At 43.7% G+C, this 15,069-nt stretch overlaps 2 protein-coding genes across 2 annotated transcripts; both read left to right on the forward strand.

Annotated features, from left to right (window-relative positions):
- The first annotated feature begins 411 nt into the window (after positions 1 to 411).
- Positions 412 to 5,474, forward strand: LOC115668526 (anthranilate synthase alpha subunit 1, chloroplastic-like). The gene is made up of 11 exons (XM_056308311.1): positions 412 to 694; positions 1,115 to 1,299; positions 1,390 to 1,579; positions 1,793 to 1,944; positions 2,484 to 2,599; positions 2,681 to 2,927; positions 3,021 to 3,077; positions 3,254 to 3,406; positions 4,017 to 4,097; positions 4,840 to 4,926; positions 5,001 to 5,474. Exons 1-11 carry the CDS (start codon positions 541 to 543, stop codon positions 5,322 to 5,324), a joined length of 1,746 nt encoding a protein of 581 aa, XP_056164286.1. The 5' UTR covers positions 412 to 540; the 3' UTR covers positions 5,325 to 5,474.
- A 149-nt stretch (positions 5,475 to 5,623) lies between these two features.
- LOC115667714 (pleckstrin homology domain-containing protein 1) lies at positions 5,624 to 6,496 on the forward strand. The gene has a single exon (XM_030589268.2). It carries the CDS (start codon positions 5,712 to 5,714, stop codon positions 6,144 to 6,146), a length of 435 nt encoding a protein of 144 aa, XP_030445128.1. The 5' UTR covers positions 5,624 to 5,711; the 3' UTR covers positions 6,147 to 6,496.
- Positions 6,497 to 15,069: the final 8,573 nt, after the last annotated feature.

Raw genomic sequence — 15,069 nt, forward strand, 5'->3', positions numbered from 1 at the left:
ATGCAAAGGTTTATGACTTTTTTTGACACTTTTCTCCATAAAATTCCATAATGGTACTGAGTTTAACTGCGCATGTAATTTAAGATGTAGATTTCATACGAGGCTGAAACACCGATAACCTTCTCCAATTAAGGGAGGTTGGTGAACATTACGAGATCGGTACATACTTAGAAGATGGGATCAGGGGCAATGATATTAAATGGAAAGATCGGATACTTTCCTAAATTCTAAGCTATCTGCCCAAAGACATCAACTTAATTATTACCAAAAAGGGTAAAATGAGGAAAACTCATAAGGCGAAAAGTAAAAAAGGGCAGTTCATTTTCCATTTAAAGGCGGTCTGCCTCAGCCATTCAGTTGTCTTCATAAGCGCGCCATTTGTTGTCCATCACTCGTACACTCTCTGCAGCTCGGACCACCCTCTCTCTGTCTCTCTCTGACTCTCTCTCTCTCCCGAGCAGCGACCGGAAAAAAGCTCGGAACCGGCGACCGCCGCCCACCGGACCCCGGCTACCGGCGCCCCCCGCTCCCCGCACCGCAATGCAAACCCTAGCGTACTCCCGGAGCCTGGTCCCGGCGAGCCGCCGGCTGTCCCCGGCGCCGGCCCCCGGCGCGCGCGGCCGCGGCTGGGGCTCGTGCTCGACGCCGGGCTTCCGCACGTTCAAGTGCCTGTCTATTTCGAGTCCTCCGTTAGGTGACGTTATTACGGTCCTTCGCCATTTGCTTTCGGTTTTCGTTTCGATGCTTGAGGGGAGGAATCGAGATGAAGTTTCGCGGGTTTGGACGATTCGTTCTGCTCTGATTAGGACTGACCGGCGAGTTGATCCCGTAGCGGAGGAACGATATCCCGGATATGCTGGATGGATGTGATTATCCACATTCGGCGAACATGCATTTGCTATGAACTTCGACATCGGCATTTGTCGTTAGAGCTAGCTCCTTTTTGATGTTGTAGCTGTCTTGATTGAGTTACGAGTGAATGTTCGAAACTACATAGGTTGAGCGGACTAGAATTGATGCCTGCGTTTTGAATTTGTGTAATCTTCTGAGTCCTAGTAGAGCAGAAGTTAATTGGCATCTATCTTGAGATTTTTCTTGTGGTTGGATTCTCCAGCTGATGATGCGGTGAAGTTTAAGGAAGCTTCCAAAGACGGAAATCTTATTCCTCTTCATCGGTGCATCTTCTCGGACCAGCTTACTCCGGTCATTGCGTATAGGTGTTTGGTTAAGGAAGATGATCGGGAGGCGCCGAGCTTTCTCTACGAGTCGGTTGAGCCTGGCTTTCGGAGTTCAACTGTGGTAAGAGCAGTTCATTGCACATCTTTCCTTGAACATGTCCGTGTTACAACACAGTCCCTGTTGACCACTGTTCATCTGTTATTTAATTAGGGACGGTATAGCGTTGTTGGAGCCCAGCCAGCGATCGAAATTGTTGCTAAAGAAAATAAGGTAACCATTGTCGACCATGAAAGGGGGCATCTCACCGAGGAGTTGGTAGATGATCCAATGACGATTCCCAGGAGAATCTCTGAAACATGGAAACCTCAACTCATTGATGACCTTCCGGATGCATTTTGTGGTAAGATGACATCACTACAGCATTGAATATGGCACAGTGAAAACCGCTCTGCTCGCTTTAAGCTCGGTTTTACTTAAAACGGGCGAATAGTATCGTGTTTGAGCCGTAGTGAAGCATATTGGCGTGATTTGTGATCATCATATTTCATGATGATATCCGTATCTAATTACGTAATTTGCTTGAATTTGTGCTGATTGAGGTGATCCATGTTAGGTGGCTGGGTTGGTTATTTTTCGTATGATACTGTTCGCTACGTGGAGAAGAAAAAGCTGGCATTCTCCTCGGCGCCACAAGATGATAGAAACTTAGCTGACATTCACCTGGGCCTCTATGATGATGTCATTGTGTTTGATCATGTAGAGAAGGTATCATTAAATTTGTCTCTTACTTCAGTTGGCTGTTCATTACGGTGAAATACTTCTTTTTTTTTTTTTTGGTCGAAAAGTGAAATACTTCTTAAGAAGCACAAAATTTCATAGTGCTGAAATGATGCTTTGACATAATGCAACTGTTGCTTTGGTGTACTAGTCCATCCTGTTCATCAGACTTTTGATTGCCGCAAACATTTCACTACTCATGACTCAATGGTTCTTTCCTTCGACTAATTTAGAATTTAGAGTTCAAGTACTAGCTTATTCCTTAGTGATCCGTGATTAATTGGGAAGGAAGTGAAATAGTGGATGCATGCTTCTTAGAAAGGCCATAAAGAAGAAAGACAAGTAGTCACTAAGTCGCAAACATCGAGTTTCTTTTTCCTGTTGCCTTATTGTATCCAACTGGGCAGTAAAGGAATTGTTACTTCCAGTTCCCAATTAGGTTCCGTTATGCTAGAAATAACGTAGTCTCTTGAATGTTTCTCAGTGTACTTTCAGTGTGACAAGGGCTCTAATTTTGTTTATCTTAGAAAGCATATGCAATTCACTGGGTTCGGCTTGATCAACACTCTTCAGTTGAGAATGCTTACAATGATGGCATGAGACGTTTGGAGTTGTTGGTGAGCAGAGTTCAGGATATCACCCCGTAAGTCACTTTACCCTGTTTATACCAACCTGGTGGTTTTCATGAAAATCAGCATCTTTTAATATGATTGTCAAATGTCAGGCCTAGGCTATCTCCAGGTTCTGTGGATTTAAACACTAACCATTTCGGTCCTGCTTTAAACAAGTCAAACATGACTAGCGAAGCATATAAGGAGGCAGTGCTCCAGGCAAAAGAACACATTCTAGCTGGAGATATTTTCCAAATTGTACTAAGTCAACGTTTTGAACGCCGCACATTTGCGGACCCATTCGAAGTGTACAGGGCACTGAGAGTTGTGAATCCAAGTCCATATATGACGTATTTGCAAGTGCGTGTTTCCGGTAAATTATTTCATCTACAGTTAGTCTCCATTCTGCTTTCCTAATTGTCTGTGGTTGATTTACTGTTTTTTTTATACCAGGCTAGAGGGTGTATTATGGTTGCCTCAAGTCCTGAAATTCTTACTCGCGTAAAACAGGTGAAGTCCTTTTAGTTTCATTTGGGATCGCCAATTAAGATGGTTTGATTTTTGACTGGTCCTGCAATATTTTCCTGCCTTTTTTGGCATAGACTTATTGAATCTACTCTTCCTTTGATCTTAGTTTTAAGGGTATATTTTGTTCTTATGTGGAAACTTTTTATGGAAATGTGCAGAAGAAGGTTGTGAATCGCCCCTTAGCTGGAACTGTGAGAAGAGGAAAGACGCCTGAAGAAGATGAGATCTTAAAAGTCCAGCTGCTAAATGATGCAAAGCAACGGGCAGAACACATCATGCTGGTTGATTTGGGCCGAAATGACGTTGGCAAGGTCCGTACTTATATCTGAGATGCGGCGCTACTAGTACTATAATTATGTGGAGACTTGTGTTCTCACTGTTACTGAATTTCGTTTTTTGGTTGGACACTGTTACTGAATTGGCAGAACCATTTTACTTGCTCAACCTATTGTTCTGCATGTTCCAATTTTCTTCCAGTTTTTCCATTCTCTGTGAGGTTGACAAGAGAAAACCGGATATATGAATCTACTGGTGGATGGTAATATGTCAACGTCAATTGGCATGGTCTTTGTCAACATTTTCTCCTTATACCAGTACCGTTAATGTGTTCTCACTCTTCGGAATTCTTTTATAAATGGCGCCCGCGCCCCCCAAAAAAAAATAAAAAAAATTGAACTCACACTCATGTGCGTATGTAGTTAGTTTATTTGTGGGAATAAGGACTTCTGTTCCATTTTAATTTCGCTAGGAGATCACTCCTTTCCCTTAGGTTAAAGGCATTTTTTGGCTAATATAGGCACAATGTAGTTCCTACAAATTTCAGGCTAGAAAACGTTTGCAGCATCAGTTTCCAATTCTTTTAGCCCAAATAGATAATGTTCATCTGATGCCCGGTTTTCTTTTTCTGTTTTCCTGGCGCAGGTTTCAAAATATGGTTCAGTGAAGGTGGAAAGGCTAATGGATGTGGAACGGTACTCTCATGTAATGCATATCAGCTCCACGGTGAGTATCCACAGTTATGCTTGAGCGTGTTATCCAGAACACTCAAAAAGGGACTATGCAAGTAGATGATGATGGAAATAGCCGTGCATCATTATGAGGCAATGCATTCATTATCACGGAGAATCTAGACCTTTGGAATTGAGTGGAACTCGTGCTTGTGTCCTAATATGTCTTGACCAGAGTAGCATATCCTTCATGGCATATGCCCTCAGCTTGATACAATTGTCACAACCTTCTAAAATGACGGTGCATGCTACCCATAGTAAGTCTGTCGATCTATGTATTCTTTGTTTCTTGAATCCAAGGAAACAAGCATGAATACACAAATCTCAGCTTGCCGACTCCAAAACATTTACGGTCATAATTATTATGCAAAAGGATAAATGCTTATTCAAGACATGCAGGCTTATGGTCCACTAGTTCTGCTTTGTAAATTGCTCAGCATGTCAATGTTGGAAGTTGAGCTGTCAATCATGAAACTTTTCTGATTTCCTTAGTGTTCTCGATCTTTCAACACTGCAGCACTTGAATCTGGTGTACGATCACCAAGAATATTTGTTTCTAAATTTGCCACGTTGAATTAGTATGACTTACTTGAGCAAGTCATAATGACAGTTTTCGAGCGTTAACAATTCTGTACCATTCTTAGCCTACCTTGTTGGTTTATCCAGTCATATCATCTGCATAGTGATAGCAAAACTATAGGTGCCCCTTTAAACAGCACAACATTTTGATATTGCAGGTGACAGGTGAATTAGATGATCAGCTCACTTGTTGGGATGCCTTACAATCTGCGTTACCTGTTGGAACTGTCAGTGGAGCACCCAAGGTTGTGAAGAGAACTCTCTCTCTCTCTCTCTCTCTCTCTCCCTGTTCTGATCAAACATAGCTTCCCTGATGTAGGTGAAGGCAATGGAACTGATCGATCAGTTGGAGGTAACACGGCGCGGGCCATACAGCGGCGGATTCGGGGGCATCTCCTTTTTGGGAGACATGGACATCGCACTTGCTCTCAGGACGATCGTGTTCCCGACAGGAATGCGTTACGACACCATGTATTCGTACAAGGATGCCAACAAGAGGAGGGAATGGATTGCTTACCTCCAAGCCGGCGCCGGCATCGTCGCCGACAGTCACCCCGACGACGAGCACCAGGAGTGCCAGAACAAAGCCGCCGGCCTCGCCCGGGCCATCGACTTGGCCGAATCCGCCTTCGTCAACAAATGACATGATCTTCCCGAAGAAAAATCGCAGTGCCGGTGTTTGCTTGTTTGGCCTCCGGACATAGGCGGAGCTTAGATCGGACTTTGATGTAGTAGTTTGGCAATTCAACATCTGCGCAATAAGGAAACATTCTTCTTCTGTTCCTATTTTAAATGGAGTGCGAGGGTGATCGAGATCGACGATACTGATCATCACGAGAAAAATTAACAGTCAACGCTTAAAAGGAAGATGCCCGCAGAAAAAAAAAAAAAAAAAAAAAGAACGGCAAAGAATTTAATTATTTAATATGTCTTGCGTCAATCCCACGGCATTTCATTCAGCGGCCTAAACCAAGAAGACGACTCATTCCCCCGACCAGATCCGACCCGATCAGTCCCCCGAGCTCTCCCGATGGCGAGCCTGTGGCGGGCCGCGACGGGCTTCGCGGCGAAGCCCGAGGCCGACTACGACGGCGTCGAGTTCTGGTCCGAGCCGGAGCGCGCGGGTTGGCTCATGAAGCAAGGGGAGTACATCAAGACGTGGCGCCGGCGCTGGTTCGTCCTCAAGCAGGGCAGGCTCTTCTGGTTCAAGGACTCCGGCGTCACCCGCGCCTCCCGCCCCCGCGGCGTCGTCCCCGTGGCCTCCTGCCTCACCGTGAAGGGGGCGGAGGACATCCTCAACAAGCAGTACGCCTTCGAGCTGTCCACCCGGAGCGACACCATGTACTTCATCGCCGACTCCGAGAAGGAGAAGGAGGACTGGATCAACTCGATCGGGCGGTCCATCGTCCAGCACTCGCGGTCCGTCACCGATTCCGAGATCGTCGACTACGACAGCAAGCGATGAGGGCGGGCGATCGAGGTTAATTTTGGTAATTTCCCCCGTTTCCGTCAGATGCTTGTGCCTTGAAAAACTGTTACTTCTATCGCCCGATCGTCGATTGCGACCGCAACGGGCAGTGGAGCTTTGTGCGAGCGAGATCAATTTCGCTATAACTTGCGTTAATCTGGTACTTGTACATTGGGAATGGTTGTTTTTAGTGATTTGTGAGGTATGGCCTGATGTCTTTCGATTTGGTGGATGGTTCATGTTCATTTGTTCATCAGTATCAAGTGCTGTCCAGGGTCTGATCTATGTAATGACACGACATTTCTGGGTTTGTGCTAAACAGATCTACAAGAGTAGTAGTTCAAGCAGTTTGGTCTCCTATTCTGATGCAGAATGGAAGCTGACGACTTGCGTCTTAAAAAAGACCTCTATCCGATAGTTATATGTATCGCGAGTACATATGGTAGTCTATTTTGAGCAGCCTTATTCATCATCTTCATAACACGCACGTTTCGCTGAGTTGGACTGGAAACCAAATCGTGGTCAATCGGCAATAAACATGCGCGAATTCATTCTCATTCGAGAAGCAAAACATAGTGTTGTCTAATTATGGCTGAAAGAGGACCAGGAGTTCCTTCCATATGAGTTCGACTATACTTTGCTAATAAGCTTCGGATCTGTTGGAGCTCCAAGGTCAATAGCTTCTTTTGCTGCGGACGTAGCAGCTCCGCGACATTACTCCTATCAATGCACTCCTCCGGCATCCTGCAGAGGGGAATAACGGCTGTATAAAATGCAGAAACCAGGTATCCCTCAATTCTTGAAACCTGGGAAAAAATGTAAATTGAAGTACAAATTGGGGGAATTTGGTTAGGAGCCAAATTTTTTTTAGTAAACTATAAAGCCCTATATAAGCATGACTGTTTTAGTGCAAGTGCGGAGGTACGTGTAAAATGTAACATATGAGGTTCTTAGTGAGCTGTTTCAATGGCCTGTGATGGTGATAATTTCTTCATGTGGTCTTCAGTGCATTTGGTTCTGAATGTTGAAGCCTTTACCTCTATCTTCACATTACTAGAAAATTGAATTTCTTCCTCCCATGTATATCTGGGAATACGTATTGCCTTTTCCTGTCTAGACTGAAAAGGAATTTATTTCAGTCCCTGTGCTTGAGTGTACAGGCACACTCCTGTTTTGCTCGACTATGCTTTAAGTCGTTCGTTTCGGTCTGCCAAGGTTTTAACTTTTAGAGAAGTCATTGCTTTTGCATATTAACTATCCTTGTAAATCAGCTGCCAATGTTTTAACTTTTAGAGAAGACATTGCTTTTGCATATTACCTATCCTTGTAAACCAGCTGCATGGAGTCTGTCCCAAATCAAACATATAGTTGAGTTCCAGCTTCTCTGATGCTTATTATCTCTCTGGGTACTCCAACTGAGCAGGCAATTCCAATTCCAGAGACCATTACCAGCCAGTCTTGAACTGTGTTGTCTCTGCTATGGCCTGCACTGCTCTCTTTCCTGAAGTAGAATGGGATCAGTAATTTCTGGAACTCGTGCGGGCAAAGTTTCCTCAACAAAATTGCAGAGGTACATATTCTCTTTGAAGATCTCATCAGTGGGACTGATTCTGGTGAACGTTTCTAACAAGAGCATGCCATAACTAAAGACATCGTCTTCTCTAGAAACCACACTTCTCGTGCCATATTGCACGTCACTCAAAATTTCAAAATAGTGATGACAGAACCGTAAACGATTGAGCTAAAAGAAAATGGTGTCCACTCTATCATTATGAGTGTAAGATTCTTTTGAGAGGATACGTTTCATTTTTTGGGGAAAATTTCATTTTGGTACCCAAAGTGAGGCCTTTTTCTCAATTTGGTACCCAAAGTGGACATAGTCCCAAATTGGTACCCAAAGTGCCCATTCAGTCTCAATTTGGTACCCAAAGTGCCCATTCAGTCTCAATTTGGTACCCAAAGTGAACATAGTCCCAAATTGATACCCAAAGTGCCCATTTAGTCTCAATTTGGTACCCAAAGTGCCCATTCAGTCTCAATTTGGTACTGAGTTCGCGGCCGGTCAAATGCTCTTGGCCGGCAAAGAAATTTTTCTCGCACGGAACAGTATTTTTACTTTTTATTTTTATTTTTTCCCTTTTTCTGTTTTTTTTCTTTTCCTTTTCCTTTTCTTTTTTGTTTCCTTCTTCCCTCCGCCGGCCACAGCCATGGCCGGTGGAGGTCGCCGGCGTCGGCCCTCGCCGGCGTCGGGCGAGGGCGAGGGCCACCCTCGCTTGGGTCGGCCCTCGCCCAGACGAGCGAGGCCGGCCTCGCCGACGCCGGCGAGGGTGACCCTCGCCCTCGACGGAGCTCCGGCGAGGGTCACCCTCTCCGGCGTTGGGCGAGGGCGGCCCTCGCTGCGTCGGGCGAGGCCACCCTCGCCTGGGCGGGCGAGGGCCGACCCTACCCAGATCCGGCGAGGGCGAGGGTTGCCCTCGCCGGATCTGGCGAGGGTCACCCTCGCCGGCGCCGTGCCGGGGACGGGCGGCCCTCGCCCGGGCCGGCGAGGTCGCCCTCGTCCCGCGTCGGCGAGGGCCGACCCAAGCGAGGGTGGCCTCGCCCGACGCTGGTGAGGGCGACCCTCGCCAGCCTAGGCGAGGGCCGCCCTCGCCCGACGCCGGTGAGGGCCGACGCCGGCGACCTCCGCCGGCCATGGCTGTGGCCGGCGGAGGGAAACAAAAAAGAAAAGGAAAAGGAAAAGGAAAAGAAAAAAAACAGAAAAAGGGAAAAAAAATAAAAAAAAAGTAAAAAAAATACTGTTCCGGTAGCCGGAACAATAAATTTCTTGCCGGCCGGCGAGCATTTGACCGGCCGGCGAACTCAGGTACCAAATTGAGACTGAATGGGCACTTTGGGTACCAAATTGAGACTAAATGGGCACTTTGGGTATCAATTTGGGACTATTTCCATTTTGGGTACTAAATTGAGACTGAATTGGCACTTTGGGTACCAAATTGAGACTGAATGGGCACTTTGGATACCAATTTGGGACTATGTCCACTTTGGGTACCAAATTGAGAAAAAGGCCCCACTTTGGGTACCAAAATGAAATTTTCCCCATTTTTTGTGAAGGACGGGGGGTTTTATCTGGAGTAGCATAACCAACCGTTCCTCATAGACCAGCTGAGCTTATCTTTGAGCTGGTGTCAGGTGTGTTTTCAAGAACGATTTTGGGCAATCCAGAATCACCGAGATGTCCATCATCTAAGAGAACATTGCTTGGCTTTAGATCCCAATGAATTATTTGGCTGCGATAGTGGTTGTGAAGACAATTCAATGCAACAGCAATGTCAATTGCAATCTTTATCCTACTGAGGAGGCTCAAAGTTTTTGAAGGCCCATCTGCTTCGATTGGTTCTTGATAGCTGCGCAACCACTCTTCAAGGCTGCGATTGACCTTGAACGGGTTGACCAAAGCCTTAAACTCATTACCGTTATAATCAATGCCGGAGCAATACTGTCAGTATTTTCAAAAGTTTTCGGTGTCTAATATGCTTTAGAGCGTCGCATTCGGCCATGAAACTCTTGATTGCATCACGGTGAGTTAAATTCAGCACTTTGACAACAACCACCATTCCATTCTCGAGTATACCCTTGTAAACAGACCCAAAATTACCGATACCAATCCAATGAGTTGAAGAAGATCCATTAGTCGCTTTAAGGAGAATTCCGTAAGATAGATTCTGCCATGCACCGCCCATGGAGCTTGAAATAGGCTCTTTTCTTTTCTTCTTCAACCTACATGAGTACAAAAAATCAAGAAGAGCTATTCCCAGAAGCCCAAAAGCGATAGAGATGGAAAATATCAGTTTACGGACTAGCCCCATGCCCTTGGACTTTCTAGAGATGCACTTAGGGAGATGAAATAAAGGAATTCCTCCACAGAGCCTCTTGTTTCCACTGACAAATGCGGTACTTGGCATTCTTTAAAACTCCTTCAGTTGGTAGGGCACCTTCAAATTTGTTAAAAGAAAAGTCGCAAGTTCCAAATCAAATGTTTCCAAGAACCGTGAAATCTCACCAGACCAATTATTGCGAGAAAGATCAAGTACTTTGATGCCTCTTAATCGACTAATGGATCGAGGAATGGACCCTTGGAAATTCCTTCAATATTAATTTTACCAGTACATCGCCTTTTTCCCAGACTGCTTGGTATCTCACCATCTAACATGTTTCCTTACATATCCATATAACTTAAGCTCTTCATCTCTCCTATGTCCGCGGCAAGGACCCCGATCAGATGGTTAGGGGATAGTTCAAATAGAAGAGACATGTGACTACCGGGATTATGAAATTACTGAGATTGTTACTAGAGAGATCAAGCGGCATCAATCTTTGGCATTTATCTAGATGCAGAGGAATGCGCCCTCGCAAGTGATTTCCCTCAAGATACAGATAAATCAATTTGCTTAGAATTTGCATAAAAGATGGAATTACCCCGGACAGATTGTGGTTTGAGAGATTCAAATACGTAACGTTTTGCAAATTTTTTAAGTCAAATGGGATTGTACTTGAAAGATTGTTGACATCCACATGCAACTTTTCTAAGTTCACAATATTCCCAGTGCTCTCGGGATCTCACCGATTAAAGCATTCTTGCTCACTCACCCAGTCTATTTTCCATGACATTCAACTCTTTTAAGCTAGAGGCATTTGTTACAGAGAAAAGGAAGCTCAAGTCATGAGAAACCCCACTTCTGATTTGAAAGGAGCGAATCGAGAATCATTGACGGCTATGTAGATTTCTAAGAGAAGGTATGTACCCTGAAAGATTGCTGTCTAGGTTCGCGGCATTAAAAATTGAAAATGGGATCCGGAAGAGACCTCTACACTTTCTAAAATGAAGATTCCCAGAAATTAAAATGAAAACAAAAATCATGACCAATGGACATATGGATACAGTGGCCATTTTCCTACGTCTCCTTGTCTATGGCAGAGGAGGAGTAGTATCCCGATTAGTCGACTTTTCGATATTTTTGGTCTGTGCAGTGGACCGAAATGTCTTCAAAATTCCAAGTAATGACAGAAAATTTGTTCATTTCCTCCACTTGTTGAACTTGATTGTTGACACCTAAATTTTGGCGTATCATTTAGTCGTAATTTGTATAGAAAATTAGGGATTAAATTTTTAACCCCTAAACAAAAATATCTAGGTTGCATAACATATAGTTTAAATTCATTTTAGATTAATTGCATTTTGCATCGGACCGGCGGTGACGAACGAGCTTAAATTTCATCGAATGGGACTCGGCTCGCTTGGAATGCAAGGGCCGGGAATTACAAGTCAAACGGGCTCGGTTGTTTTAATTTGAGCTTAATTCAGCCCATTATCCTTAATTAATTCAGCCCATTTAAATTAAATTAAAATATAAGCCCAAGCCTAAGCCCATTAGGACTAGAGAGCCCATCTAATTGACCTAGATTAGTGTTATATATACATCATTAGGTCAGGATTTTAGGGGGGACTCATAATTTTCAGAACACAATTCCGAGAGAGCACCTTACGGAGAGAAAAAAAATCGTGATCAGTGGGTGGCTTCTTGACAATAGAGAAGACACAGTCACAATTGAGAAGAGAGAGCGGGGGGGAAGAATCGAGTCTTTTCCTGCAGGTCAACGAAGGCCACAAGCGAAGACTTCCTCTCTCGGTTTCCGCTCCTTCACCGAGCAAAACTTGCATACTTCGTTGCCGAAAGTCAAAGCCCCCATCACGACATTCCAGCAACTCCAGCCACTTTGGCGTGCCATAGCCACGAAGCTGCTGTCCAGATGCGCCACGAGCCCGACGTTCACAGTTTTACGGAGAACTCCCAAGCACTGCTGCACCGCCGTGCCACCGCGAGCTTTGGCCGAGACACCACATCGTGAGCCACCATCGGACATCACCGCCGAGTCACGCAAGCCACCGAACACCCCCACCGAACTGAAAGTCCACACGATCCAGCAAGTTCGTGAACTGTACCAACGTGCCGGATGCCACCTTGAGCCGCCGCGCCGACGCCGCGTCGCCCGTTGTCCGAGTCCGATCCCGATCCGTAAACTCGATCCCGAGTCGATTTGAATTTGGGAATTATCTGCAAATTAGGTAATTCAACATTATCCGAGATTTTCAGAATATTTAATTTCCTAATATGGGTGTTTGAATATTTCGTGAATATCATGTGGATATTTAGATATCTTAGGATAATGTTCGATATATCCGCAATATTTTTAAATATTCAAAATTAGGAAAACTTCCTAATTTAGCAACGTATCTGGACGACTATCCGACCTTATCCCTAAGGTTCGATACGCGGCAATGCGGAAAATTATTATCCTATCCATAACCACTTGGGTACGATAATGATTTTTATCCGCTTTCCAAATTTGAATAATCGGCTTTCCGTCGATATCTATAACCCTATAGATATGACCGATAGTTTGATTTTTTGTGCCTAATCCGAGTTTGAAACAAATATGGCGGATCCCGTGGACGTTTTGAATGTGGTTGCTATCCTTGTTTATTTAATTGCTTTCCTTTTTCAAATAAACAGAAAATTCAAAAAAAATATTAATTAGATTTGAATTAGAGTTTTTGCATGTCTAGGAATCCTAAATATATCTAGAAGATAGAGTAGTTATTTAATTTAAATTAGGACTTGAGATGATTTATTTCCTAGTTTAAATTAAGTAATATTCTAATCTTAATAGATTATTCAGGTTATTTTATTATTTCGAATTTCCATGAAAATCCCAAGAAAAGAAGAATGAATTGTTTTAGGATAGATTATGATAGATTGTATTCTTAATTTAAGTAATTCATTATTTCGAATTTTAACAAAAATCCTAAAGAGAAATCATGCTAGGGTAGATTAAGTCATCATAGTTTGCATGTTAATTTAGGCATTTTTATTATTCCGAATTTAAATTGAGAAAATACCAAAAATAATCATTCGTCCTGTCATTGGAAATAGGTCACGTCGTCGCACGACATATAGTTTGCATGCTAGGTTGCATTAATCGCATGTCATTTTCGCATGTCATTGCATATAGGCTAGATTTCATTTAAATAAGTGAAAATCCAAAAAAGAAATTGAGTGAATTGCTTGTTAATTAGAAATCATATTAGGGTGTCAATGTGATTTTCTAGCTAACAATGTAGATGCTTACGTTGCTTCCAGGTAAGTAATTCTTCCAAAATTGCAATTTATTTAATGCTTTCTGGGTGTTAAATTGGTGGTTTGTGCACTCGCATGAACACCTCACATGTTAGTAACTAAGTTGAAATGGATCCAAACTGCCTGCCAAAAAATTTTTGAAAAGAAAAGGTACCGAAAGGGCGTTAGACCAGATCTAGCGTAATCAAGTCCCCGGGCTTAGAATCTCTGGTTCGTAGGAATAAAACATATCTCCCTATGTTTTATTTAGGTTTCTAATCAACCTACCATAAATTGATTAGTGGCGGCTCCAAGCATGAAAACTTTTGCATGTTAAAAATTTAAACCCTAAGTTGCGAATTGGTAGGGCTTGGGAGGGCCCGAGTTAGGCTTAGTCTTAATAATCCATTAGCCTGAGAAAATATTTAGGTCGCGATAGCTTGGCGACTCCGCTGGGGATTTGAGTTAAAACTTTTAGTGGACTTAGGCCAGTTTTTCTTTTCAAAAAATATTTTTGTTTGGCAGCGAGGATCCCAGGTACGTCCCTAACATTTTAGGTGTTAAATGTTTTTGCAGAATGGGAGGTATAAGGGGAGGTGTGATTGTTAACCCTTGTTTTGCAGGGAGGTGTTTGGATGTATGGTTTATTTTATGCACGAAGCGCCGTTTGATATAACATGTTGTGCATGCCTTGCATTTACACTACACCGCACACACTACCCGCTACCGGACCTGGGCGGCACAGGTTTAGGATGGTACTGAGACAGCGGACACCCCGACCACACCCGCGTGGTACGGGTCGCCCTCCTTGGTCCCGAAAGTTCTTTCACGGTGTCATTGAGTTCCCACCACGGTTGCACCCTTTGCAACCCGGGTCGACTCCTTGACTAAGCCGGAGTAAGGGGAACCCCGGCCTAACCACAACCATGACTGGTTTAGCCCGGTAATCCTCGCGTCTCCATTTTGCAAGCCAGAGTCTAGATAGAAATCGAACCTCACATTTCATGCGCATGTCTATGTGGTTGCCATGGTCCTACCAGGTGAAGTAAGTCTTCTGAACCTTTATCTTGCAGTTTACTTATTTTCTCGTATTTTTTTGGGTGGTCCATGACAGGTCTAGGTAGGTTTTAATTTGAAAGCCATAATCATTGAGTCCTTTGAGAAGAAAAAAGAAAGAAAGAAAGAAAGCCTTTTTTTTAGAGAATTTATTTCCTTGGTGTGTCATAGGTAATTATTTTCACAAGAGGTTGTTATCGTTTTTATAACAAAAATGGCAAAAAAAAAAACTTCAGAGAATTTGTTTTCAGTTCATAGTTTCTAGGGAGTCTTAATTTTTGGTTTTCCTAATTTTATGATTGGGGATTTCGATGCGTCTATTTCCTAGGTTGTGTCTAGAGTGTTATTTATATTTCTTTGCTTAGAGCACTTTTCCATAAAGTCTCGTTCATATACGAGTACTTTTATGAATAAACGAAGAATGAAAAAGACTAGAAAGCATGTCATGGACCAACCTTGTCTTGACCATGTGCTTATTTGGTTCATTTCTCTTGAATTAGGTAACTACAGATCGATCACGATCGCCCATTCGTACACGGTCGAGAGCCAGAATGGCCGATCAAACCGACTTGCAAGAGCGTGTTGTTGGTATGGAAGACCAGATGAAGCAACTTGTCATCGCGATGCAACAAATGTCCGCTGAGATCAAAGCTCTTCGGTCGATCCCTGTTCCGGCATCCCTCGAAACA

The sequence above is a fragment of the Syzygium oleosum genome, unplaced genomic scaffold, assembly GCF_021117445.2.
Source record: "Syzygium oleosum isolate NSW1041296 unplaced genomic scaffold, Sole_v2.1 Sole_v2.02, whole genome shotgun sequence".
NCBI classification, from domain to species: Eukaryota; Viridiplantae; Streptophyta; class Magnoliopsida; order Myrtales; family Myrtaceae; genus Syzygium; species Syzygium oleosum.

Coding starts and splice junctions, on each gene's coding strand:
- LOC115668526 (XM_056308311.1), top strand. CDS start 541: ATGCAAACCCTAGCGTACTCCCGGAGCCTGGTCCCGGCGAGCCGCCGG. Junction 1,300..1,389: donor GCTTTCGGAGTTCAACTGTG/GTAAGAGCAGTT, acceptor TTATTTAATTAG/GGACGGTATAGCGTTGTTGG. Junction 1,580..1,792: donor CCTTCCGGATGCATTTTGTG/GTAAGATGACAT, acceptor GATCCATGTTAG/GTGGCTGGGTTGGTTATTTT.
- LOC115667714 (XM_030589268.2), top strand. CDS start 5,712: ATGGCGAGCCTGTGGCGGGCCGCGACGGGCTTCGCGGCGAAGCCCGAG.